The following is a 24,725-nucleotide window of genomic DNA, read 5'->3' as shown; positions in this document are numbered from 1 at the left end:
TCTAGGGGGTGGTAAAGGGCTTTAATTTTTAGTCGGATAATCTATAATCTAAGGGATGGCTTCTAAAAGAGCCAAGCTTGAATCTTATACAATTTTAAGCTAAAAATATTAAGAACCAAGTTGAATCGTCAAGAGATCATTAGGATCATGGTCCATTACCACCCCTTATTGCATCCAACCGAGATACAACAAAGATTAGGGACGCGTTTGCTTGACAGCCATTGGCTGCCATGCTCAGCTGCGGCGGTGCCTAATCTGCGGCGCTACAGAGGCGGGATTTTGTACTGAGAAGGCATGTGGTTGCCACAGCTTTTAGCTGAACCAGGCAGCAGCCATTTATTTTGTGGCTCGCCACATGTTAGGCGTGGCCAAACACCCCCGTATGTCAAATTGTAATGGGAAATTAACATCAGAGAAATACGTGCGTGATATAATAATTAATTTAAAGCTACAAAGTCCATTCTACTCACTTAAGTTTTTCAGTTGTGTGGATAATCCTCACTTTAATACCCCACCCCTACTCCCAGCAAAGTAGTGGTTCCAATGAATTGGGGAACAAGCCCACAAGGCCCACCGCCGCAACAGAATTTCAGCATATGCACCAACGCTGGCTAAATTCCGAAATTCTAATCCTGTTACTCATCCCCTCTATTTCTCCACAAAGCTTCCTCAGCTTTGCCAGCTGTTATTTAGGCTTACAGAGATAGCTCCGGAACTCAACTTCTTGTCGCTGCTGCTCCCACTGGCACAAAGGATACTCCAGCAGAATAGCCTACCTGTAATCTGAGAATACTCCAGCTTAACGACATGGTTATTTGATCATCAAACTGGAAACAAGTTCGTGCCAGTGGTGACAAGCTATTTATTGAGTACACCGAATCTACGCCGGGCACCATGAAGAATGAAGTTGAAAATTAAGGCGATGCTTTAGACACCCGACTCTGCTGCTGCTGCTGCTGGGGAAGTGGAAGCCCGCGGAGGCCATGGCGCGCCGGCCATGACGGCCTCGATTTCCCACGTCTCTCGGGGGCAGTTTGTGAGGTTCCGGCATCCTTGAGCCGTCACATACTGCAGAAAAACAAGACTATTGTTAGTGTGCAGAAGAGGGAGAACATCACAGAAGCACATATCAGCATCTAGTTGATCCTTACAGGAGAAGGGTAACTCAAATGCTTATCGAATTACTTGAGGTTCAATAGAAATAATAAGAGAGATAAAGTTTATGGGGCAAAGCATCTCCTAGAAAGAAATGGAATCATTTCATAACAAGAGAGACATAAAGTTTATCATAACCAAGATTTTCCAGCTGAAAACACTTGAATGCATTTGATTTATGTTGATTTATTACCTAGCTGCTGCAAAATTACATATAGCGGTGCACCAGCAGCAAGGAGGCCAACCTTGTGCACAAGTAATTACTAAAAGGGGTTATCAATACGTACCACATCACTTTCAATGCGAACACCACCAAAGCTTTTGTACTTTTTGATCTCATGCCAGTTGAAAAAATTTGAGGAAATCGGATCATTCCTCGCTTTAGTCAGCAAAGTGTCGATGAAATAGCAGCCTGGCTCCACTGTAATAACCTGTGATCCAGACCATAGAAGCTCAATATTCATATTGCTGAAGGTACTATTGGAAAGATAGGTAAGACTGACTATTTTTCTTGTTCCAACGATACAAACTATTTTTTCCTTCATTTCCAACCTCCAATATTTCGTTTAATGGAATACAAAGGTTTAGTATAGCAAATGGTGTCAGATATTTGCAAGCATATAGTTGAAGCATTTTTTCATAGTTATATTTCAATATTATCACTCTTCAGTAGGTCATCTCCCGTCATCGCCGTCAAGGAGGTCACCCACCAAGGCCGAATCCAGAGTTTGATGCCCCCCTTCTTGAGACAGCCTGAAATCTCCCAGTGGTTGACGGTTTTTTTTAAAGATATATTATCATTCCGGACGTTTGATTCAGTTGCTATTTCACGAAAACCAGACAGAGCAAGTGCAATTCATCAAAGTAGCTTGTTTGTCAGGCATTGAACATGAGAAAAGTGGAATCCTATAGCCAGCAGAGGATAGCTCTGCTATCTTACCCACAAAGTGTGCAAAGAAATGCAACATATGTGTGAAGTTGCATGATCAAGACAAGGATACCGATTAATGTGCAATGAGCAGAGTAGGAAATACAAAAGATTGTGGGGTAGGGGTAGGGGTAGGGAGATGCTCATTGGTTTTTGCACATCTCATTAGCAATCACGATTCATCAAGAGATATATAATATAGCAGAATTTTCTGGGATTCCTTTAATGGGAGTATGGGACAAGTAAACTGACCATGCCTTCTTTGAGTTCTCTTGTGGTCCGCAAAGAGTTCAGTCCTGGCTCCTTTGGTCTCTCTAATCCCTAAAAGGTATATAGGAGCAAGCATTACTCTCAGTTGAAAGCAGCAAACAAATGTAGATTGAAAACTGTGTGCATAACAATCTATGAAGATTGGACGGACCTCAGGGTAGCCTCCTGGATCATGGGTGTCAATCCCAAGTAAGTGGCCAAGACCATGAGGCATGAAAACAGCTCCTAACCTTTGAGCCATCATATCATCAACATTCCTGAAGAGAAATGGTTTCCAAGGAACAGAAGTCAGAAAAATAGCTTTACATATTTAAGTTTGATAGGCACAGTGAATTACACACACACCCTTGGAGAATTTGCTCTTTCCTGAGGGATTCAAGTATTGCACGTTCTGCCAATCTGCAAAAAGTTTGAAAACAATGCTACTTCTTGAGGGGTGTGTTCCAAATTGCATGTCTTTAAGCTTCAATAATGCATTCTTACTTGTGCATATCCATATAGTTAACTCCAGGCCGCATGTTTGATATGACATCATTATGAGCCTTAAGCACAGCCTGTAGAAAATGTGAATCACTTTAGATCAGGAGAGGTGGGAGCGAACTCAAAAGAAACAAAGACTTGTAACTTACGCTTCTAAGTTCCATACCGAAAAAACAAATTGATAGAATTACATATAAATGGATTTTTATCATTAGGTACTTACATTGTAGATTATTATCTGACTGCTGCTGAACTTTCCATTTATCTGAAAACATGTAAACCAATTAAATGAAATTATTAAACAAATGTTGTAGTAAGAGGTCAAAAACAAAATCATGCGTTTGCATCAAGGGCTGTGCAAATTAAAGTTATAATCTAGATTCCAGAAATATATCACAACGGATTAACATGATGGATTTGTGCCTCTGCCAGGTGCCAGCAGCATTATAACCCTGAAGTGGCAAATGATTGAAGTAAAAGGAAAGGAAGAAAATATCTGACAGAGCCCAATTGAACCTATACAATAGTAGTATATACTTAATACTAATCTTGGTTTTGTTAAGAATCATAATTGATAACAGAGAACTGAAAATTCAAAATGATGAGTAAAGAGGATAGAGGAAAATGGAACTAGGGATATCAAAATGATGCTATGATGTTTGAATTCTAAGTGTGTTCAGCAATCATATTCCATGTGACTACGTTTGGGCCCTCCGCTACGTATTTCCCTATGATTGACATACATAAATTGACGTCCATTTATCCCCTGTCCTGTAGTCTTAAGAAGCAACACTAATAATGGTCTAGCATGTAAATTTATATTCAGATAGCAAAGGCTAAGATAAACATATAATAGAACCCATGACAAGCTATTTTTGGCACAGAAGCCCTGTTAAATGACCTGTCTTCCGCACATTTGATGCAAGATCTAAAGCCATGTAAGAAAAACATGGTAGGTGGACATAGGCCCCTAGTAATGGTTTTATAAGAAACAATTACATCTTGAAGCTGATGGGATGCATAATTCAGTTCATAATATTACATGCAAAGTGCAGCAGTGTCGGTGCTTTTAGCAAATTAATAGGAAAACCAAGGGATTCAAAGTAGATGTATGGACTTTTGAAGTACTTACAGGGTATGAGCATGTGATATCAGATCCATAGAAATGGTATTCAGCTCCCATGTCCATTAGTGCCATGTCTCCATCATTCAATGTCTGAATTTGAGATAATCAAACAGCGAACACAAACCAATGGCAAAAGTAAAACAATAAACCCCAAGAGGGGATAAAAGTTAAACCTCCCTTAAAAGGCAAAGCATGCACACGGTCACAAATAAAAGGAATTAGAACGAGCATATCCTCCTATAGTCACACAAATAACCTCCATTCTTTGGAATCCTTTTGTTGGATTTCTATCTTGTAAGCTCACTAGTTCAAAAATAAATTCAGGATTCAGCAGCTCAGTGACTTTCTCTTTCTTTTTTAGGACATCAGTTCTTGTAAAGTACACCATGCATATGTTCATATCGAGGTGCTTTGACGCTGATGACTGTTGGTGTATAGATTCAGGCCCATTTAGGCCCATGTACAAACTACTATATAGCCCACCCTTCTAGGGTTTGGAGGCATACATTGAATCAATTCCCTCTAGCATGGCATCTAGCCTTCTTCTCCCTCTCCCTCCCTCCCTCTAGCTGCCACCGCCGGCCGCCGGCTCCACCTTCAGGCCGCCGGCATTCAGAACATCAAGGCCCTGGTCTCCGTCCTCCTCGACCCTACGTCCTCCTCCTAAGGGCGCTGGCGGGACCAGGTCCTCCTCGCCCTCCGCCGCTACGCCCTCAACGACCACGTCCTCCTTGACACGCCGGCCGAGGGGCGGGACGTGGTGTGGCTGCGCCTCGATAGCGTCGCCCTGTCCTGGATCTTTGGGACCATCTCCCTAGACCTACAGGACATCGTCAGGACTCACGGCGGCATCGCACGACAGGCCTGGCTCGCGCTCGAGGGGCAGTTCCTCGGCAACGCCGAGTTCCGCGCACTCCAGCTCGACGCCACCTTCCGCACCTTCGAGCAGAGGGACCTCTCCGTTGGTGAGTTCTGCAGGAGGATGAAGGGCATGGCCGATGCTCTTCACGACCTCGAATGCCCGGTGCCCGACCGGGTCTTGATGCTCAATGTCCTGCGGGGTCTCAGCTCCACCTACGACCACCTGCGGACATGGATCACCCGCCAGAGGCCCTTCCCCTCCTTCCTGCAGGTCCGGGACGACCTTGTCCTCGAGGAGATCACCAGGGGTCCCGCGACCGGCTCGTCCTCGTCCTCCTCCACCGCGCTCGTGGTTGCTCCACCGGCTTCCTCTGCCTCGCCAACCACCTCCCTCCTTGGTGTTCCTCCCACCGGGCAGACTGGGGGTCGGGGGGGCCGTGGTGGGCGTCGCCACCGAGGGGGACGTGGTGGTGGTGGTACTGGTGGCCCTGCTTCTGGTGCTGCTGGTACCAGTGGTGGCTCTGGTAGGGGCCCAGCTCCCGCTCCTGCCCCTGCCTCTGGAGGTACGCCCTGACCATCCTTCAACAACCCATGGTCAAAGCGCATCTCGATGTGGCCGTTCCAGGGTCAGGAGGGGGCTCTCGCCCACAGCAACCGGCGGCCATGTTCACCGGTGCTGCTCCTCTGTTCGCGCCGTCCTGGACTCCACCCGCTAAGCCCAGCCAGCCACCTACCTGGCCTGGGTTGTGGGACCAGGCCGTGCTGGCACAGTCCTTCAGCACCATGGGGCTGACGCCGCCGGCCAGCACTGAGTGGATCGCCGACTCGGGTGCCTCCTTCCACACCACCCCAGATGTCGGTATCCTCTCTTCTGTCCGACCCCCTCATTCCTCTTGTCCTTCCATCATGGTTGGCGATTGGTCCTGTCTTCCTGTCACCGCTTTGGGTTCTACTCTTGGTTCTTTCTGCCTTCCTAATGTTTTTGTTGCTCCTCAGATGATTCATAATCTTCTTTTCATTCACCAGTTTACTGCTGACAATTCTTGTTCCATCGAATTTGACTCCTCTGGTCTTATTGTGAAGGATTCGACTTCCCGGCGTCCTCTCCTCCGATGTGACAGCTCGGGGCCCCTTTACACCCTTTGTCTTCCTGCTTCCGCTGCTTCGCCTTCGCCTTCCTCTTCGTCTGCTACTTTTGCCACGACGCCGTCTTCCACCACCTGGCACCGCCGACTTGGTCACCCCGGGCGCGACGTTTTGGCTCGGCTTAGTCGTAGTACTGATGTTTCTTGTACTAGGGCTCCTGCTGAGCACCTCTGTCATGCGTGCCAGCTTGGTCGTCATGTTAGACTTTCTTTTTCTTCTTCTTCGCATGCGACACATGTTTTCGATCTTGTTCATTGTGACCTATGGACTTCTCATGTACCCAGCATTTCTGGTTATAAATATTATCTGGTGGTGGTTGATGATTTCTCTCATTACTCTTGGACTTTTCCTTTGCGCGCCAAGTCTGAGACTTTTCCCACCCTCCTCCACTTCTTTGCCTGGGTGTCCACTCAGTTTGGCCTCACCATTAAGGCCGTCCAGTGTGACAACGGGCGTGAGTTCGACAACTCCACCTCCTGTTCTTTCTTCCTCTCTCGGGGTGTTCAGCTGCGCATGTCTTATCCGTATACCTCTCCTCAGAACGGCAAGGCTGAGCAGATGATTCGCACGACGAACGACGTCATGCGCACCCTTCTGATCCAGGCCTCTCTGCCTCCCCACTTCTGGGCTGAGTCTCCACACTGCCACCTACTTACTCAACCGCCTTCCGTCCACAGCTTCTCCTGCTCCCACTCCTCACCATGCTCTTTTCGGTACCCCCATAGTCACAGGATTCGGGGTCGATGCCTCGTCCCTCGACCCGGGAACGTCGTTCCGATTCGAGGGTCGGGGTCGAAGAGGGTCAGTGTCCCATTCAAGGTTGGATCGTGTCCCGGTTTGAAAGGGGTCGCAGCCCCATTGCTAGCAGATTTAATTGGGATAAGGAGGTTAAAGACAGTGGATTGGTGTGGTTTTTGTTAGACAATGAGCTGAGTATGTGTAGCATGGTCTAAATGTACTCTTTTATATGTTTCTTATATGCTTGTGCAGATTAGTTTCTTCATTAGTAGCACATATATAGTTTTTGTCTTTATCGACCCGAAGATATCGACCCCGATGAATCAGGGTCGCGTCCCACATAATAATTTATCGTTCTATAGATGTATACCCCCTTCGTACCACAATTTTATAAAATGACGACCCTCGACCCTCGACCCCGTTCCTCGACCCGGTCGACCCAGGAACTTTGTGACTATGGGTACCCCTCCCAGCTACGACCACCTTCGTGTCTTCGGGTATGCATGTTATCCTAACATCACCACTGCTCCTCACAAGTTGGCACCCCGCTCGACTCGTTGTGTGTTTCTTGGTTACTCCCCTGACCACAAGGGGTACCGATGCTTTGACCTCTCCTCTCGCCGGGTCCTATCTCCCGACACGTTGTGTTTGACGAGTCGGATTTCCCCTACTCCACCTCTTCTACACATTCACTTGACCCCGAGTTGGAGTCCCTGTTTTCGTCTGACCCGGTGGTTCAGCCACCTTTGTCTGTCTGTCCTTTCACTGTAGGTCTTCCTGGTACACCGGCACCGCCTCCGGTGATCTCTGTTGTGCCTCGCGAGGCCCCGGTATCTTCTGTCGCGCCACGCGCGGCCCCGATGCCTCCTGCCGCGCCACGCGCGGTCCTGGTGCCTCCTCCTGCACCTGTGCGCTACGCTCAGCCGGTGCAGGTGTACCGACGTCGTTCGGTGCCGGCACCGGCGCCGACTCCGGCTCCGGAGGCTCCAGCGTCACCGCCGCCACCTCCACCTGAGCCGTCGCCGCCGCCACATCCACCGTCTCGCTCTTGTGTCGAGCTGGAGGTGTACCACCCGCCCGTCATCCATCGGGACCCTGATCATATTCATCCCATGGTGACCCGGCGGATGGCTTCTCAGCCCGCGACTCTCTCCGCCACCGAGGGAGAGCCGCGGATCTCTCCGGTATCCTCCTCTGTCCGCGACGCCCTGGCGGATCCTCACTGGCGTCACGCGATGGAAGAGGAGTACGCCGCTCTTCTTGCCAACTAGACGTGGGACCTCGTGCCGCGTGCGTCTGGTTGCAATGTGGTCACTGGCAAGTGGATCTGGACGCACAAGCGTCGGGCTGATGGCACACTGGACCGCTACAATGCTCGCTGGGTTCTCCGGGGTTTCACCCAGCGGCCTGGTGTAGACTATGATGAGACCTTCAGTCCAGTGGTGAAGCCTACTACAGTGCGAACGGTCCTCTCGCTTGCTCTCTCTCGCTCTTGGCCTATGCACCAGCTGGATGTGAAGAATGCGTTTCTTCACGGCACTCTATCAGAGACAGTCTACTGTTCTCAGCCAGCGGGATTTGTGGACTCCAGTCGTCCGGACATGGTCTGCCGGCTCAACAAGTCTCTTTATGGTCTGAAGCTGACTCCTCGGGCTTGGTATTCTAGGTTCGCCATGTTCTTGCTGACATTGAGGTTCACCGAGGCCAAGTCTGACACTTCTCTGTTCATCTACCACCGTGGGGATGAGACTGCCTACCTACTGCTCTATTTTGATGACATTGTGCTCACAGCCTTCAGTCAGCAGTTGCTTCAGCGCATCATCTCCTCTCTGCAGCAGGAGTTTGCTATGAAGGATCTTAGTCGGCTCCATCACTTCTTGGGTGTTACTGTTGAGCCTCGCCCGTCTGGCCTTCTCCTTCACCAGCGACAGTATGCACTTGATATTCTGGAGCGGGCTGGGATAACTGATTGCAAGCTATGCTCCACTCCTGTTGACACTCAGGCGAAGCTGTCTGCTGCTCTGGGTGATCCCGTGGCTGGTCCTACTGCCTACCGGAGTCTTGCTGGAGCCTTGCAGTACCTCACTTTCACCAGGCCAGACCTCACATATGCCGTTCAGCAGGTCTGCCTTCGTATGCATGATCCCCGGGAGTCACATCTTGCTGCGCTGAAGCGTCTACTCCGCTACGTCCGTGGCACTGTTGACCTCAGCCTGGTTCTTCACCGATCTCCCTCTGCTGAGCTGGTTGTTTACACCGACGCTGACTAGGCTGGCTGTTCGGACACTCGCCGCTCCACTTCCGGTTATGCCGTCTTCCTGGGCGGCAACCTTGTCTCCTGGTCGTCCAAGCGGCAGCCGGTTGTCTCCCGCTCCAGTGCCGAAGCGGAGTACCGTGCTGTCGCTAACGGCGTGGCGGAGGCGTCCTGACTTCGACAGCTCTCGGCAGAGCTCCATAGTCCGCTCGCCAAGAGCACGCTCGTCTACTACGACAACGTAAGCGCTGTGTACCTCTCTACCAACCCCGTTCAGCATCAGCGGACGAAGCATGTGGAGATCGACTTGCACTTCGTTCGCGACCGGGTCGCTATCGGCGATGTTCGGGTCCTCCATGTCCCGACCACCTCCCAGTTTGCCGACATCTTCACCAAGGGTCTCCCCTCCTCGACTTTCTCGGAGTTTCGCTCCAGCCTCAACGTAGCAGGCGGCTAGTTGTTGCTGCGGGGGGGTGTTGTCCCTGTGTGTGTTTTCTTTGTTCTCCAGTCTTGAACTCCGCTGCGCCGGTAGTTCAGACTGTGGGGGGGTGGGTGGTGTTGGTGTATAGATTCAGGCCCATGTACAGACTACTATATAGCCCACCCTTCTAGGATTTTGAGGAATACATTGAATCAATTCCCTCTAGCAATGACGAACATATGTTTTTTTTCCAGACTCATTAGAAAGCATATCAGACACTGCTTGGTAGATAAAAGCAATAGACTATCAATCAAGCTAAGTGTCAACCAAGCTACTTTCCTCCTATCATTGCTTTGAGTATCAACAACTTCAATGAGTTTTATGGACATAGCATCAAATAGAGAAGACAAAAAATTGCCCCAACTTTCAATGATCCAAGTCTCAGAGTTGCTTAACAAATTGCAGCTATTGAAAAAAAAGTATAACTTTACTGTATGAATTCAAACAAGCAATATCAGCTCAGGTAGATGGGAGTATAAGAATTCAACATTAATGATAAGATAAGAATTTTAAGTCAACTATAGGTCAAAAATGAAAAGATAAAGTACGCTCTCCTACCCGGTCATTTGGAGCTGCCGCATGTCCATAGTGGAGAACAGCACTGCAAAGAGCAGAACAATTATATGTACTAACATTCCAACAAACACAAATGTAATAAAATTTCTGTGAATATTAGTTTTCAATCTCGAAATCCAAAATTCCAGTTTCCAAGATGACAGACTCATGGCAGATCCAGACTAATGTCATATGGTCTATTTTCTACAAGATGGTATATCCTACAGAACTTTACATTTTCCTTGCCTAAGTCAATAAATTATAACAGATACCCCAATTACAATATGTACTAAAAGGAGACCTTACTGAAATTTCAGCAAATGGTTTCTGATGCTAAGAAGGTTTTACACGAAAAGGCTGTATGCAATCATTGTAGGTTTGTGGTCTTCAACACGTTGAAGATTTGAAGATATTGTTATCAGAACTTTGTATAAAAATAGCAAGTTAAACAACAATAGATGGGGATCTAAGATTTGATGGACTTTTCTTCAACCACTCCCAATTTTTGCAAACAGGAATTAACAGCATTATACATTCTCACCTATTATCTCCAGTAGCACATATACATGTATAAGAGCAATGCCGGCAACCTCCATACATGTAAACATGATGAAGGAAGATGCTCTCTAACTGATATTCCTTCATGCCTGGTCTTGCTTGTCTCATAACCTTGTAAAATGCAAGTCAACAATCAGATCTTTTTATAACATGTTTGTTAATCATAATGCCTAAAGGATAGCCTACGGGGATGCTTCCATGAATTGATGTCTGAGACAGGTTTGATGGTATCTTGTGCATTTCTGTGCAGAAGGAAGTTAGAACCTGGTGTCCTTGTAAGGTGTCCCAATGCTTGCTACTTTATCTTTCTCTTATGTGTTATAAACCATGTAATAGATAGAATATTACTAGTAGTTGTCTACTTATTCAGTAAGACAAGCCTTTACTTCCACAACCAAAGGAGATAGAAAAAAAAGTAGAAAATCCTAGACCAGTCCTAGCAAAATTCAACTTGCACCACTGAATTTCAGCCAATGTTGTCTGGCAAGTTGGGCTATAAATAATAGCAAGTCGGGAATTGAGTAGCCATGATTTGGCCATGAGGACATATGAAAATAAAGGAGTTGGTAAGAATATTGTACCTCAATGTGAGCTTCAGAGCTAATATCATTAGCATATTGGATGACGGCAAGCTCCAGGTCAGATTTGATCACACGACATTCAGTTAAAATAGGATGAAGTGTACTTAAATCAGTATCAAACTTCTCCATCCCCTAGCATAAAAAGAAAAACATTGTAAATCAAATATGCACAAAATCATAAGAGAAGAAGTATGAGAGAGATAAACTGTTTTGATAATTAAGCACATCTATCATATAACACTGAATTTTATATTACGATATAATTTTGACATCTACAGAAAATTATGAGTAATGAATTAAAAGAAACTGCAGTATATGCTCACTTCAAAAGTACATAATTAATAAGCATGATTTGTGTGCGCGAAATTGACAATGCAGATACCGGCACATTGAATACCTCAAAACTAGTAGGCTTTGAGAAATTCCCAGAGTCAGTATTCTTTCCATATAATAGGAATAGAAGAGGCTTCCCATGATCCCCGAAACGATCTTGCACAACCTGTGTGATCTCATCAACATAGAAGACCATATCGACCTTGTATGTATCCTGTACATAATCATGGAAAGATTACTTTATTTTGGAATGTATCAACAACTAAAGAATAAAAGATTAAGAAGAAGAAATACCCTGAAGTAAGACAGGGGTTTTATTTCACCCATCCAAACAGCGTAGTCAGCTGGCAACCTTGGAGCAAATAAAATTGACTGTCCAGAGGCAATGTCCTTTGACAACAGTTAAAACGTAAGTCAGTATCCGTAGCATAGGCGGGAAATAATCTTAAGATGAATCATGTTAGTAGGTCCAGTTAACATTTTTTCCATTTCATAAAAATGATTTGTATTGCCAGTAAAATGAAATATATTCAGGTGGGGAATTCTTTCCCCCGCCCCAGTGACCCGCCTAAAAAAATAAAAGGATTTTACAAGATCAGGCGGCCACCTCCTGTTATGTTGGAGGCGGTGAGCAGGATATAAAACTACAAATTAGCAGGAGATAGGGAGCCACTAGGACATTAAAAATTGAGAAGCACAACTCATTCAGAAATAGCTGTTCTGAGAGACCAGCATACGTCTAAGTAATAATCATGGGGCATTTCCAAATTCCAACTCTCAATAGTGCACATGTGCAAATAGAATAGGAGGCACAAATTTTTTTCTTTTCTATTCACAGACATGTAATATAATATCAGGCCAAAAATTAACAAGGTTCAAGAGCTGCAGCTCAAAGGTTGACTGCTGTATTGACTGAAACCGGACACAGACAATTGTGCCCGAAAAGGGGTAAGAAAGAAGAGGAGAGCCCTCACGATTGCGCCGTAGAACCCTGGCTCCCGCACTCCAAAGAGATAGGCAAAGTAGCTCTCCTGCCTGCAACATTGCCCGATTCGCCTCTCAATCTGAGCATCCAAAAAAAACAGGCAAAGACGAACGGAATAAAACTTTGAGTTCAGCGCGAGCACCTGAAGAGCTCGAGGTGATCGGTGCAGTGCCGCGTCTGCTCCTCCCCGCCCTTCGCGCGACGAACAACCAGAATCACTCAAAAAGTTAGTGGCGGCAAATGAGCAATCAGATCAAAAAATCGGGGGAGGCAAATAAAAAGGAAGGATTGCGAGTGGAGCAGACCTGGAGGAGGACGAGGCCGCGTGGCGGGCGAGCGGAGGCGGAGAGGTGGCCGCGGAGCGCGGCGACGAGGCGGTCGCGGTTGCCGGCGTGCAGCTCCATGGGCACCGCCGGCGGGGCGAGGGAGGAAGGGGAGGAGGCCGCCATTGGCTGGGAACCCCGGAGAGTGGGTTTCAACCGCACTCCAAAGCACTCTAAATATATTGGATTTTAGAGAGTTTGGGTGGGCCAAGTAACCTAACGCAACTCAAGAAAGCGGGCCCGCAATGAATTCGTTTAGGCCTTTGTAGCCTTGCCTTTCCGTTTTGTAGCTCTACTATACTTCCCTGATGTAGATACGGTCGAATACCTCGGAAAAAATATCAGGGTTTTTTTATTCGGATAACTTCAATTATATTAGATAATAATATATAAATAAATATATTTTTGACTCAATATATAAATAAATATCAATATTAGAAAAATATGAGTTTCATTATTTGGATTGGGATGTTGCATCAGATACTAAATGTATTGACTTGGATACGGATAGATATTAACCCCTCTAAATGAATTCGAACTCGAATATAAACAGATATTATCCATACCATTATCTCTTAATTTAACGACTGCGTTTATACAACCCAACACATTATACCATCAGACTATTTCTCACATTATAGTGTAAAACTATTCTATTCGAGTAAACCTTTAGTGGTAAACCCGTTTCGGTTTCGGGATGTGCCCTCACAAACGACACCTAAATTATATTCGTCCAATAGCTACCTTATATTATCTCTCATAATAGATGGCATATATACTAGTAACGAAATATAAGAACAAAAGATATTTGGAGTTGTTGTATATTGTCCTATTTGTAAGTTGTAAAAGATAAAATTGTAGGGTTTGAAACGCAAGTACAAAATGGGACTTCAAAATTCTGATTCACATTGTTTTCTTCTTTGAACTTACCTGGGAGAAACTAAACATTTAGCTGTGTACAGCATAACCTGATTAATATCCCAAAAAATACTTCCACTGCTACACGTTATGCAGTAATGCTAAACCTTAACAAACATTTAAATGTGTGTTTGGTGATCCTGGATGGGTATGGTTCAACCAATTGAACCATATGGTTGACCACTCGTAGGCCTCCTCCAAATGTTATCTATATACCCTATATAGATAGCACCTACTAACTATTTCTCTCTACATGCAAGGTGTCCACATCATTCTCCACTAAGTGTCTCACTAACTTTCAACTACCTTATTAATTACAAAAAATGTTCATGTCATCTCTACAATATGCAATACTTTTAATTTTTAATTAACTAAAGTAAAATCATATACATACGCTATTTTTTCATCACCTATTCTTCAATAATGTGACCAAATATTATATTGGTGTTTCTTCTTTTAGCTTATCGATTTTTACGAGATTCAATAAACAAGAAAATGTCCATATGATTTCTACTATGTGCAATATTTTTAATCTTTAATCTATTAACGTAAAGTCATATACATACTCTGTTTTTGCAATACTTTTAATCTTTAATCTATTAACGGAAAGACTCATATACATACTCTATTTCTTTGAGCACCTATTCTTTTATAATGTGATCAAATATTCTATTGATGTTAGTTTATCGATTTCTACTAGATCTTGATAAAAAATAACATGCAAGTAAAATTCATATCAGCTATATAGCCTATATAGATGACACATACTAAAGTCATTAACTCTATTTCTCTTAACATGCAAGTTATCTGCATCATATAGGAACCCATTATATCAAATGCCACATCAATGTCCACTAGGGCCATCTATTTATGTTTTCCATCGATTTTTTTGTGAATGTTGCTATGCAATCATCTTAATTTTTCTACTTTCAAATTTCACGTTAAAATTTAAGAAATCCCGCAGCAATGTGCGGGGTATCACCTAGTATTAGAGATAGTTGCTAGCATATATATCCAAAAGATAGTGCAAGAGATACATCTCCAACAGTTAGTCAAACACTAACACTAGCTCATACATCTAGATAGGCCCACATATCAACCTCACTAATCTAGAGGTGTGTGCGTGAGACTATCTATTGAACAAGAGATATAGCTAAAAGCAAACTCCGACCACCGACACGAGACACGATGCCAAACATAATAGTAAGGTACTACTGCCCACTCATCAGGCCATCATGCATCCATCACACCGCACCAAACAAATCATGGAAGGGAATCATGCACCGCATCTAACCTAGAAAAAGCCATCAGGGGTCACCTTTTCTCTCGCTCGCTGCCCCACATGCAGCGCGGCAGATCTCAAATGCGCGTTTTCAGTAAGACGGGTTATCCAAAGATTGGATTGGAGATTTTGGTTTAAAGATGTTTTTCATTGAGATTCACATCTATCTTGCTTCACTACATTTAGCTTTGAACTATAACATATGCATGATCTAGGTGATCTAGATTGGTTATCTCTAACTTTCTCTTACTACCTTGGAAGGGAGATTGTTTGGTAGCAAACTTGGAATAGTATACACCTTGATATAATTCCCATACACAATCATGTTGGTGTCCACATGGATAAAGTGGTATACTTACGAGCTAGCTGACTCACTTCCTTCGGAGAAGGCCTTAGTAGATAATTATATCGAGTAGGATAGCTTATCCTCAATAATTTGATAGGATTCCCTCAACCAAACAAAGGATCACCATCAAGGTGTATACTATTCCAAATGCATGTGTTTAGTTTAGAGGTGGAGTTGGAATGATCCTTTTCTTGTGTTTGGTTGAGGATGGAGTCGATCCAGTTTTTTACTTGGTAGGAGGGATCGATCCAAAATGGAATGAATTATATTTTGATATCGTTAGTCATCCTTCCTACGGGACCTACATTTCAACATCTTCTTCCCCATCTTCCCCCTCGTTCTTCTCTTCCTTCCCGTGAAAACTGCCGGGTGCCCTTGGTGAAATTCATCGACCCTGTTGAGTCCCAACTCAATCCATTGCAATCAAAGCACCATTCCCTGTTGAGTCCCAGCTCAAATGCTCAATCAATTACAGTCGAAGCCCCCTTGATATCTTGCGAACCCATTTGACTACTCCATCAATTGCACCCTTCCCCCGTTGCGAGATAAGAGCTCGAGGGGGACAACACGAGCTACGCCTCTTCGGCAAACGCTACCATGTCTCATCACCACGCCCTCCGCACCCAGCCGCCGCACCATCTCAACAGGTCGAAGTGGGTCGACCTCTTCTGCTCTATATTTGGAGGGACCAAACAAACCCTCATCAGAACAGATATTCCTTTCAAGGTCGACTCAACCCACCTAAGTTTAACCCATTCGACTCCCGAACCAAACACATTCGCTATGTTCGGCTGATAGCTGATAATACTACTGACTACTAGCTCCAGCTGAACAAAGCAATTGACTATTCTATATTCATAAGCTTTGCTATGAACCTAGACATAAATATATATTTATAGAAAAAACTAAAACAACTAATAATTTAGAATAGAGTAGAGAAGCCAAAACAACTAATAATTTAAGACGGAGTCCATTGCAGCACAAACCTAGGCAACCTGGTGGTTGTATCACCCGTGCAACACTGAAAACAAAATTAAATCATTCAACCAAAAGATACATCAGCGCATATTGAAAGAAAGATAGGATTCAGAATGCATATTGTATTGGTAGATGTCCAATGTAAGACCCCGTACAGTAGGGCCCAACCAGAGCAACCACAAGTACAGATATTACCAGAACGTACAGGCATCTAAACAACATAGCCTTTAACATAGATAACACAGTACTGACGAATAATTAAGATGATAAAAGTCAAAGCTAAAGCAACAAGGAAAATAATATAACTCGTAGATATGGACCCTCTTCCCTAAAACATAAAGCAACAGAGGAAACCACGGCGGATGCTTGAAAAATCTTTTGTTCCCCAACGAGCCATTGAAGCTTAACTTTCTGCAGATGTTTGTGCACCGCCACTGTTAGCAGGAGCAGGAGCAGATGTTGTGGTAGCACCAGTGGAGCCAGGTACAGCAGATTGATCCTGGGATGCAGCAGTTGTTGCTTCAGTAGAGTATGCTGGAGGCTGACCATAACTTCCACTGCCATATGCATCACCATAAGACTGCTGCTGCGCATAGCCCGGGTGGCTTGCAGGGGGTGCACCAGGGTAAGGCGGAGGCGCACCATAACCAGGCTGGCTGTAACCATACTGTCCATAACCACCTTGTACAGATCCAGGAGGTGGAGCCTGCCCATACGGTGAAGATGAAGGCGGCTTCTGGCCCTGCGGAGAAGGCTGCCCATAAGCACCTTGACCATAACCACCTTGCTGTGGTGGCTGGGTGCCATATCCAGACTGCGGCGGTGGAGCGCCATAGCCAGATGGTGGGGTAGAACCTTGTGCTGGGTAGCTTGATGCAGCACTAGTAGGGGGTTGGCTGGAATAACCAGGGTGGCTTCCAGCAGTTGGAGTTGAAGTTTGCTGCCCTGGAGATGCCTGACTGGCCCCACCAGTACCACCATAACTGGGTGCAGACCCATCCTGGGTCGAGTTTGCAGCTGATCCATAAGCAGATGCACCATAGCCCTGCTGATCATAACCAGTCTGCTGAGAATAGCCCTGCTGCTGCCCTTGAGTCTGGTAACCAGAGTAATCATACGCTTGCGGCCCACCACTCTGCTGAGAGTAGGTAGAATCATATCCTTGCGAAGTATATGTAGGAGGCTGGCCATAATTGTAGCTAGTAGCATCAGTAGCAGACGCAGCAGTTCCAGGGGCAGACTGTTGCTGAGGTTGCTGCTGCTGGCTATAATAGTCATACCCAGTACCAGGGGGAGTTGTATGAGATTGCTGGTTTTGAGACTGATCCCATCCAGTCTGATAGCCACCAGATGTTGGAGGATAGCTACCGTAAGGTTGCTGAGGTGCACCATACTGTGGTGGTGCCCCAGGATAGGCTCCAGGTTGCATATAACCATAACCTGGCTGCTGGGGTGGTGCACCAGGTTGGCCCCAGTTCGACTGAGGACGAGGAGGGAGATAACCCTGCTGAGAATAGCCACCTGACATTGGATTTCTGGCACGGTTCTGCAAAAATATAGTTTGCACATCTGTATATATGTATACAACAAAAGAACACAGCATAGAATGCAAGGGGAAAACAGCAGTGCAATAACAGACATACAAACACAAGACATGTTGCAGATAAATTCCAGAACCACCAAAAAAAATAGAAGGAGCAACTCACCGATCAAGACTGTCAAGCAATGGGTGATGCCCATCTACCGTTGCCCATGTGCAAAACTATAGGTGCTAATGAAGATTGGACAGCTAGACAAATATATACATATATATGTTGAATATACCATCAAATAATTTTTCAATAGATGTTTAAAGATCAGTGATGAACAAAGGTGATTCCACTACAATCTAAAAGATTTAATTTATTGCTAAATGACAGGATATAAAAATACAGAGGTTCCTTTATTGGCAAATATCCTCCAAAAATGAGTGTTTATAAAAAGTAACAAATGAAACATCAAAGAAGACATTTGAGTGATACTAGTTACGCACAAATAGTAGGTTGTGACAGCTACCTGCAAAATCACGAGGTAGATAGACAGGCATAACAACACATAAAAACAGCTTCATGCAGGGTTTTCTGCATCTTTTTGTTACAAAACAGTTTTATATTCAGGAATACTCCAAATAAGATAGTTGCACAAGATGGACTACATTTCATTGACGGACGGTTATATCATATAAAGAGAATGCAATCCCATAATTAAGTACCAAATTGTGTATAGGCAGTAGTGGCTGCAAAAAGAAAACCTAGCATCCCTAATGATCATAAACACCAAAGCCCTAAATACTTGCAACTAGAATAAAGGATCTAAACTGGAGTGCATGCCCGCAATTACAAACTGAACAGCTGAGGACCTGGGCCTGTTTAGACCAATTCTTCCTTCCAAACAAGCCCTGAGTAAAGCAATATATCCATTGTATCCAGAGGTACAGGAGAATATGACAAATTTTAAACAGTACAAGTACCAGATATAGCATGTCAGCTCATATATAATCCATAACCATGTTCAGCCAACATGTCATGTTCTATTCAGCAGGGCATATTGATATTAAACAGTGACAAACCTGCTCTCCAGGAAAATTTGCAGTCCTCCTGGCAAGCTATGGACACTAATTTGTCTATATGTGAAGAAATAAATAAACACACTGAATAGAACAGGTGACAACCTGGACTTGTCACTTGTTACAGATGTTGCCCAAAACAAGAAAATCGCCGCATGCGAAGTGAATGGTATGAATTACAAAGAACGACTTTTCAAAGCTTGAACAGCTGTTCTGTGAAGAGCCATTCAACGGGCCGAACAAAGTTGCTAATATATGAAGAATGAAGCAGGTTGGAAATAAGTTTATTCATTTTATGGTATATTACTATATTTAAGTCTTAAACCTTGCCCAAAACCATTATTAAGTTATGTTCAGAAACAGGAAAGGCATATGAAAATCTCCTTCCATGCCATAGTCATGCTGAGGCTGTACCCACGGCCAATATGCTTCAGACATTGGTTAGCACAGCAGTGTAATCAATGTAGCACAAAAAAGAAGCAAATGGAACAATATTTTCAAAAGAATCCCAGGAGAAATCATAAAAAGAACACTAAACAAAATGAATCAGAAGCAAGACTTTTAAAGTAAGGCAGATAGCCAAAAATGACAAAGCAATCATGGATATCACAAGAAGAAAGAAAACGGACCTCACTGGTAACCTCAATCACCAGCTGCTTTGCAATTTCAACTTGTTCCTGTGTGCCATCAATATGCACAGTTCTTTCAGTTGAAGTATCACCAGCGGGCAGATGCAAAGGAATGACCTGCACAAGGACTCACAAGTATAAATGACAGTCTTGAGCAATGGAGTGTATGAGGCAAAATATAAACAGAGAAACCCAAGTATAACAGAAATATGAGATTTATTCAATCTACTGCGACCAGCATTCAAATTCACTTGGTAGAGCAAAAAAAAAGCAGGAAAACAGACAAGTAAACTTAGTGAAACCTTATTTCCGATTACAGAGGGGGGTAAAACAGGAAGCTGTAGAACAAGATAACAAACCTGAATACGAGCTCCAGATTTGGCTTGCATGGACTTTATAGTCTCACCACCCTTACCAATAACCAGACCCACCTAAAAAGGAAAAAAAACATGATGGAACAATACTAATTATATATTGAGAATTGGGCACCTGTTATTATTTCAAAAACTGTGATAAAGTGTAATTCTCTAAACCTAAAATTTCGCTTTTATCAAGAAAAAACAGCATGTGTACCAACCTTGTTATTAGCAATTTTCATCTGGAACGTGTCGGCACCTGGCTGTGGTGCGTTATATTTCCGGCCACCAGATCCAGTACCAGAAGACCCAGCATCAGCCTGCAGAAGATTGCAAGATCAACATGATATATGCAAAAAAAAAAAGCAGAACAAAAGCTGTGGTCGTAACAATACCTCTGCCAGAACTTCTTTGATCAGCTGCTCAGCTTTGCTTATCTGCTCAGGAGTGCCTGAAAGCTCAACTGGTCTTGTTGGTGCACCTGGTTCAGCTTCATTGTCTCTTGTTACTTGAATCTTTGCTCCTGACTGAAGTTGGAGATACCTGATAGTTTCCCCAGCTTTTCCAATAATAACACCAACCTACAACAAGTCAACAACAGTGCCAGTTAACATGACTACTAACTTCACACTTCAGGTGATACTTTCTAACACGACTATAAATTCAGTGATTCAAAACAGCTTACCCTTCCATTTGGTATTTCAATCTTTTTGCTTGTACCCTGATATCCACCATATGAAGAGTACTGAGACACACTGCTCTGTGAAGATAACGGCGCGATAGAAGAACCATGCCCTGATACAGAAACAACCAGTATTCAGAATCCATTTGTGGTCATCAGAATTTATGGCGTTTATAGATACATGAAACACAAGTAACATTTTAAATTCTCACACATTGCATGAAAGGTACAACACATTGCATAAATCAAGCTTCTACTTAGTCAACACGAGAGCAATGTGCCTCTACCAGCCTGAGCAAAAAGGTTCAACTATGCAGTTTAGTTAGATTAAGCCTCTACTCTTCCACCAACAATCTGATGTACTGCAAGGTGAAGCTGCAGAGCCGCCAAGGATGCCACGTGGTTAGTTGCAGCTCGTGTCGTTATAAGATGGTGATGACGAAAAAGCGCCCGCAAAAATAATTGAGATGACATTAGCTGCTGCTACTACTATTGCGTCAAAAGGAATCCCAATAGCGCACAGGTTAAATTAACCGAGAAGCAGATTTGCACATCACAGCAGCTCACGCTCATGATCTATCGATCCAGCCCCCAAATCGATGCGTAAAACAACCCAAAATCAAAATCATGGAAGCGGCCATAAACCATAAGCACAAGCAGATCTCTGCGATCAAGCACGGGCTTAACGAGAAATCAGTCCAGTGACTCACCACCACCGGCAGAGGACGAGTAGCCGAGCCCCCCGCCGCCGATGCGCCCACCTCCACCGCCGCCGCCGCCGCCGCCGCCATGGGAGCCTCCTCCCCCGTAGCCGCCGACGTCATCGTCGCCGTTGTCGACGCGGGGGCGCTTGGCCTCGGCGGCGTTGAAGATCCGCGCCGCGATCTCCTGCGCGCGCTGCTTCGCGAGCTGGATCTCGTCGGGGGGCGGCGGCACGCTGTTGTACGACGGGGCGCCGGCGGGCGGAGAGGCGGGCGGCGGGCCGGAGGAGAACCCCGTGCGCCGCGGCGGCGGCGAGGGGTCGTCGTACTTGCGCTTGGAGGAGTAGTGGTCGTCAGCCATGGTGACGGACGGCGGCGGGTCGGAGTCGCTAGGGTTTGGGCGGCGGCTGCGGGGCAGCGTGGACGAAGGGATAAGACGGCGGAAAACCCTAGCGAACTTCAAGTGCGTTCATATTTATAGAGGAGAGCGGGACTAAAGTGTATCTCCGGTCCTTAAACTTTCCCCGCTCTATCATTTCCGCCCACAAACTTTCAAAATATATTGCCTAAACTCAATTTGGGTCTCAAATAAGCCCATAACGGATCCAGATGGCATGGCCTTTATGCAAATAACTCCCATTGTGTAAAGAAAACAAATCAGTCGTAAAATGTAGCATTCCGCCGCGATCAGTTCGTCTTCCTCTGCAATCGGTTCGTCTTCCTTCACCCGTCGCAGCGAGAAGGCGACCGTCCGCGATTGTTCCGCTGCGGCCAGCGATAAGGCGAGCGCGGCGTCCGGCAAGACGACCTGGGCCTAGGGCTCCCGCCTACGGGGTCGCCGCAGCCGGGCGGAAACGGAACAGAATCCGGAAGCGGGCGGACACGAGTCGCACGGGGTTTTCCCACTTGCCGGTCGCCACTCCCTCGCTCTCCTCTCGCGTCCGCGCTCACTGGGCAGGAGGCTCCACTGTGGGCGGGCGTGCGAACCAAATCGCGGAATCGACGGGCAGTGCGGGGTGGTGCGTGAGCGCGGCGGCCGCGAGAAGGCGACCGTGGCCGGGTGGCGAGCGCAGGTGACCATGACGGCGATGATGGAGCAGCCGTGGAGGCCCATGCTAAGCTAATTACCTGCTGATGAACTATTCCTGCAATGCTACTTCATTCTTGGGTACCGTCTTGATCTATGTTTCGAGTGCTACCAACTAATCCGGCACGACGTAGGCCTTGTTTGCTTTTTTCAGTTCCAGTTTTAAGTTCCAGTCATAAGTCCCGTCACACCGCATATTTAAACATCAATTAGGGGTACTAAATATAGACTAATTGGCCTACAAATTTCATAAGTCGTAACTTAATCACGAGACGAATCTATTAAGCCTAATTAGACCTTAATTTGACCACTAATTGCTACAGTAACCATACACTAATCGTGTATTGATTATACTTTTCCGATTCGTCTAGAGCCCTAATTGCAACTTATGCAATTATTTTTATATTAAGTTGATATCTGAACATTCAAATTAACATCCGAACATTCGATATGACAGCTACTTAAAAAATACAAACGAGGCCGTAGTCTTAGGGGGTGTTTAGTTGGTGAAAAAGTTTGGGCTTGGACACTGTAGCATATTTCGTTGCTATATGGTAATTAATGTCTAATAATGAATTAATTAGGTTTAAAAGATTCTTCTCATCCTAATCAGTTAAACTGTATAATTAGTTATTTTTTCCAACTGAATTTAATACTCCATGCATGTGTCCGAAGATTCGATGTGATGGCTACTGTAGGAAGTTTTTTTGGGAACTAAACGCCCCCTAAACTTATTATAGGGCCAGACATGCATGCTCGTGTAGGCTGTACATAGCAGTCCTAGCATGGTTGTGTGGATATATAGTCTAGTTACTATTAGCCTCTCCGCACTCGTCACTCTCCAAATTCACTCTCTAAATAGAATATTCCATCATGGTCATCGAGATTCTCTACTCTACATTTAGCTTCTCCGCGCTCGTTCACTCTCTATATTTCTACTCTATACCAACTACCAAGGCGTGGGGCCCACGTGTCATAATTTTTTTTCTTTTCTACCCTCTCCCCGGGGCTCTCTCTCTATCTCCCTCCTCTCTCCCTCCGCCACCGCGCCCCTCCTCCCCCGGCCACCGCCGCCGGCCACCACCTCCTCCGCGCGGTGCGGCGGAGCCAGGGACCCGTCCCCGGCGGCGGGCCTCGTGGTGGCGCGCGCCGCCGGGCCCGAGGGGGGGCTCCTCCCTGCTCCCGCCAGCGGCCCGCCCCGCTGCACCGCCCTCCTCCCGTCCACCTCCTCCCTCCTCGCACCTCCTTCCAGTGGGCACTCGAGCTCGGCGCTCCCCTGCCGCGGCGTCCAACCCCCCATCCATCCATCCGCCCGTCCAACCCCCCTCTCTCTCCTCCATCCATCGAGCTCGGTGGCCCGGCGCCGCGGCGGCCATGGCCCTCGGCGGCCCTCAAGCGGACGGCGCGGCGCAGAGCCTCGCGCGGGCGGCGGCAACAGCTCCATGCTCCAGCCGCAGCGGAAGGAAGGAGCTGCCGCGGAGCGCGCGCGGCCGGAGCAGCCCACGGGGCTGCGGGCGGGCGGAGCAGGGGGCGGGTGCGCGCAGCAGGAGCGCGCAGGCGGGGGTCGTGCGCCCGGGGCCGGCGGCGGCAGGGCGCACCCGTGCGCGCACGACGGCGGCGAGGCGGAGTCCGCGAAGGCGTCCCTCGGAGGTCTGCAGGGTGCGGGAGCTCGGGCAGCGAGCGCACGGTGCGGCCGTGGCGAGCAGGGACGGCGGCGAGCGCACGGCCCTGCGTGAGGCGGCGGAGCGGCCTCCTGCTCCGGGCTTAGGGCACTCCAACGGCGCCGTGGCGGGAGCAAGTCGGCGTCGCGGCGGGCGCTCTGGGGCCGCTGCGGCGGGAGCGAGACGGCCCCACGGCGAGCGCTCCGGCGGTGCCACGGCGGAAACGAGGCGGCGGAGGGCTGCGCGGACGCCCTGCTCCTCCCCCGCAGCAGTTGGAGGACCACAGGCGGCGGTAGGAGGACCACGGACGGCGAGACCGCGTCTTTCGCGGCAGCGGGGCTCCTCCCCTGCACACGGCGAGGCGACCGGATCTGCTCGCGACAGAGGCAAGACGACTCGAGCTTGAGCTCGGCAGAAGCGCCACGGCGGCCATGGCCCGCGGCGAGCTGCTTGGTGCTGCGGCGGGCCGCCCCTCCGAGCGGCGGCGGCGCTGCGTCCGGCGGGGCGCAGGGCACGCCGGCAATGACGACGAGGCGCGCGGAGGCGGAGGACGGCGGGGACCAGCTGCGGTCGTGCCCGGGCTCCTCTCCAGCAGGCGGCGCGGAGGTGCTCCAGCTCGGTGTGGCCCCTGCTCCGAGCTCTGCCGCGCCGCCCCGGCGGCGCGGGTGGGTTGGGGGAGCTCTGTCGCGGCGAGCGGGCTTGGCGG

General features: G+C 46.9%; 2 protein-coding genes across 2 annotated transcripts; both read right to left on the bottom strand.

Moving 5' to 3' along the window:
• Window positions 1–409: 409 nt before the first annotated feature.
• Window positions 410–12,949, bottom strand: LOC120655140 (xaa-Pro dipeptidase-like). The gene is made up of 16 exons (XM_039932856.1): window positions 12,757–12,949; window positions 12,594–12,643; window positions 12,441–12,501; window positions 11,761–11,856; window positions 11,531–11,680; window positions 11,134–11,265; window positions 10,536–10,663; window positions 9,998–10,040; window positions 3,966–4,049; window positions 3,057–3,098; window positions 2,837–2,907; window positions 2,699–2,752; window positions 2,505–2,610; window positions 2,336–2,404; window positions 1,443–1,586; window positions 410–1,068 (listed from the first exon to the last, which is right to left on the bottom strand). Exons 1-16 carry the CDS (start codon window positions 12,898–12,900, stop codon window positions 928–930), a joined length of 1,515 nt encoding a protein of 504 aa, XP_039788790.1. The 5' UTR covers window positions 12,901–12,949; the 3' UTR covers window positions 410–927.
• Window positions 12,950–16,386: 3,437 nt separating this feature from the next.
• LOC120655139 (far upstream element-binding protein 2-like) lies at window positions 16,387–21,739 on the bottom strand. Its single transcript, XM_039932855.1, has 7 exons — window positions 21,281–21,739; window positions 20,574–20,683; window positions 20,284–20,469; window positions 20,110–20,208; window positions 19,892–19,963; window positions 19,533–19,649; window positions 16,387–17,844 (listed from the first exon to the last, which is right to left on the bottom strand). Exons 1-7 carry the CDS (start codon window positions 21,630–21,632, stop codon window positions 16,702–16,704), a joined length of 2,079 nt encoding a protein of 692 aa, XP_039788789.1. The 5' UTR covers window positions 21,633–21,739; the 3' UTR covers window positions 16,387–16,701.
• Between the last annotated feature and the right edge of the window lie 2,986 nt (window positions 21,740–24,725).

Source organism: Panicum virgatum, chromosome 1N, assembly GCF_016808335.1.
Source record: "Panicum virgatum strain AP13 chromosome 1N, P.virgatum_v5, whole genome shotgun sequence".
NCBI classification, from domain to species: Eukaryota; Viridiplantae; Streptophyta; class Magnoliopsida; order Poales; family Poaceae; genus Panicum; species Panicum virgatum.
This window is presented reverse-complemented; position numbering and strand designations above follow the sequence as displayed.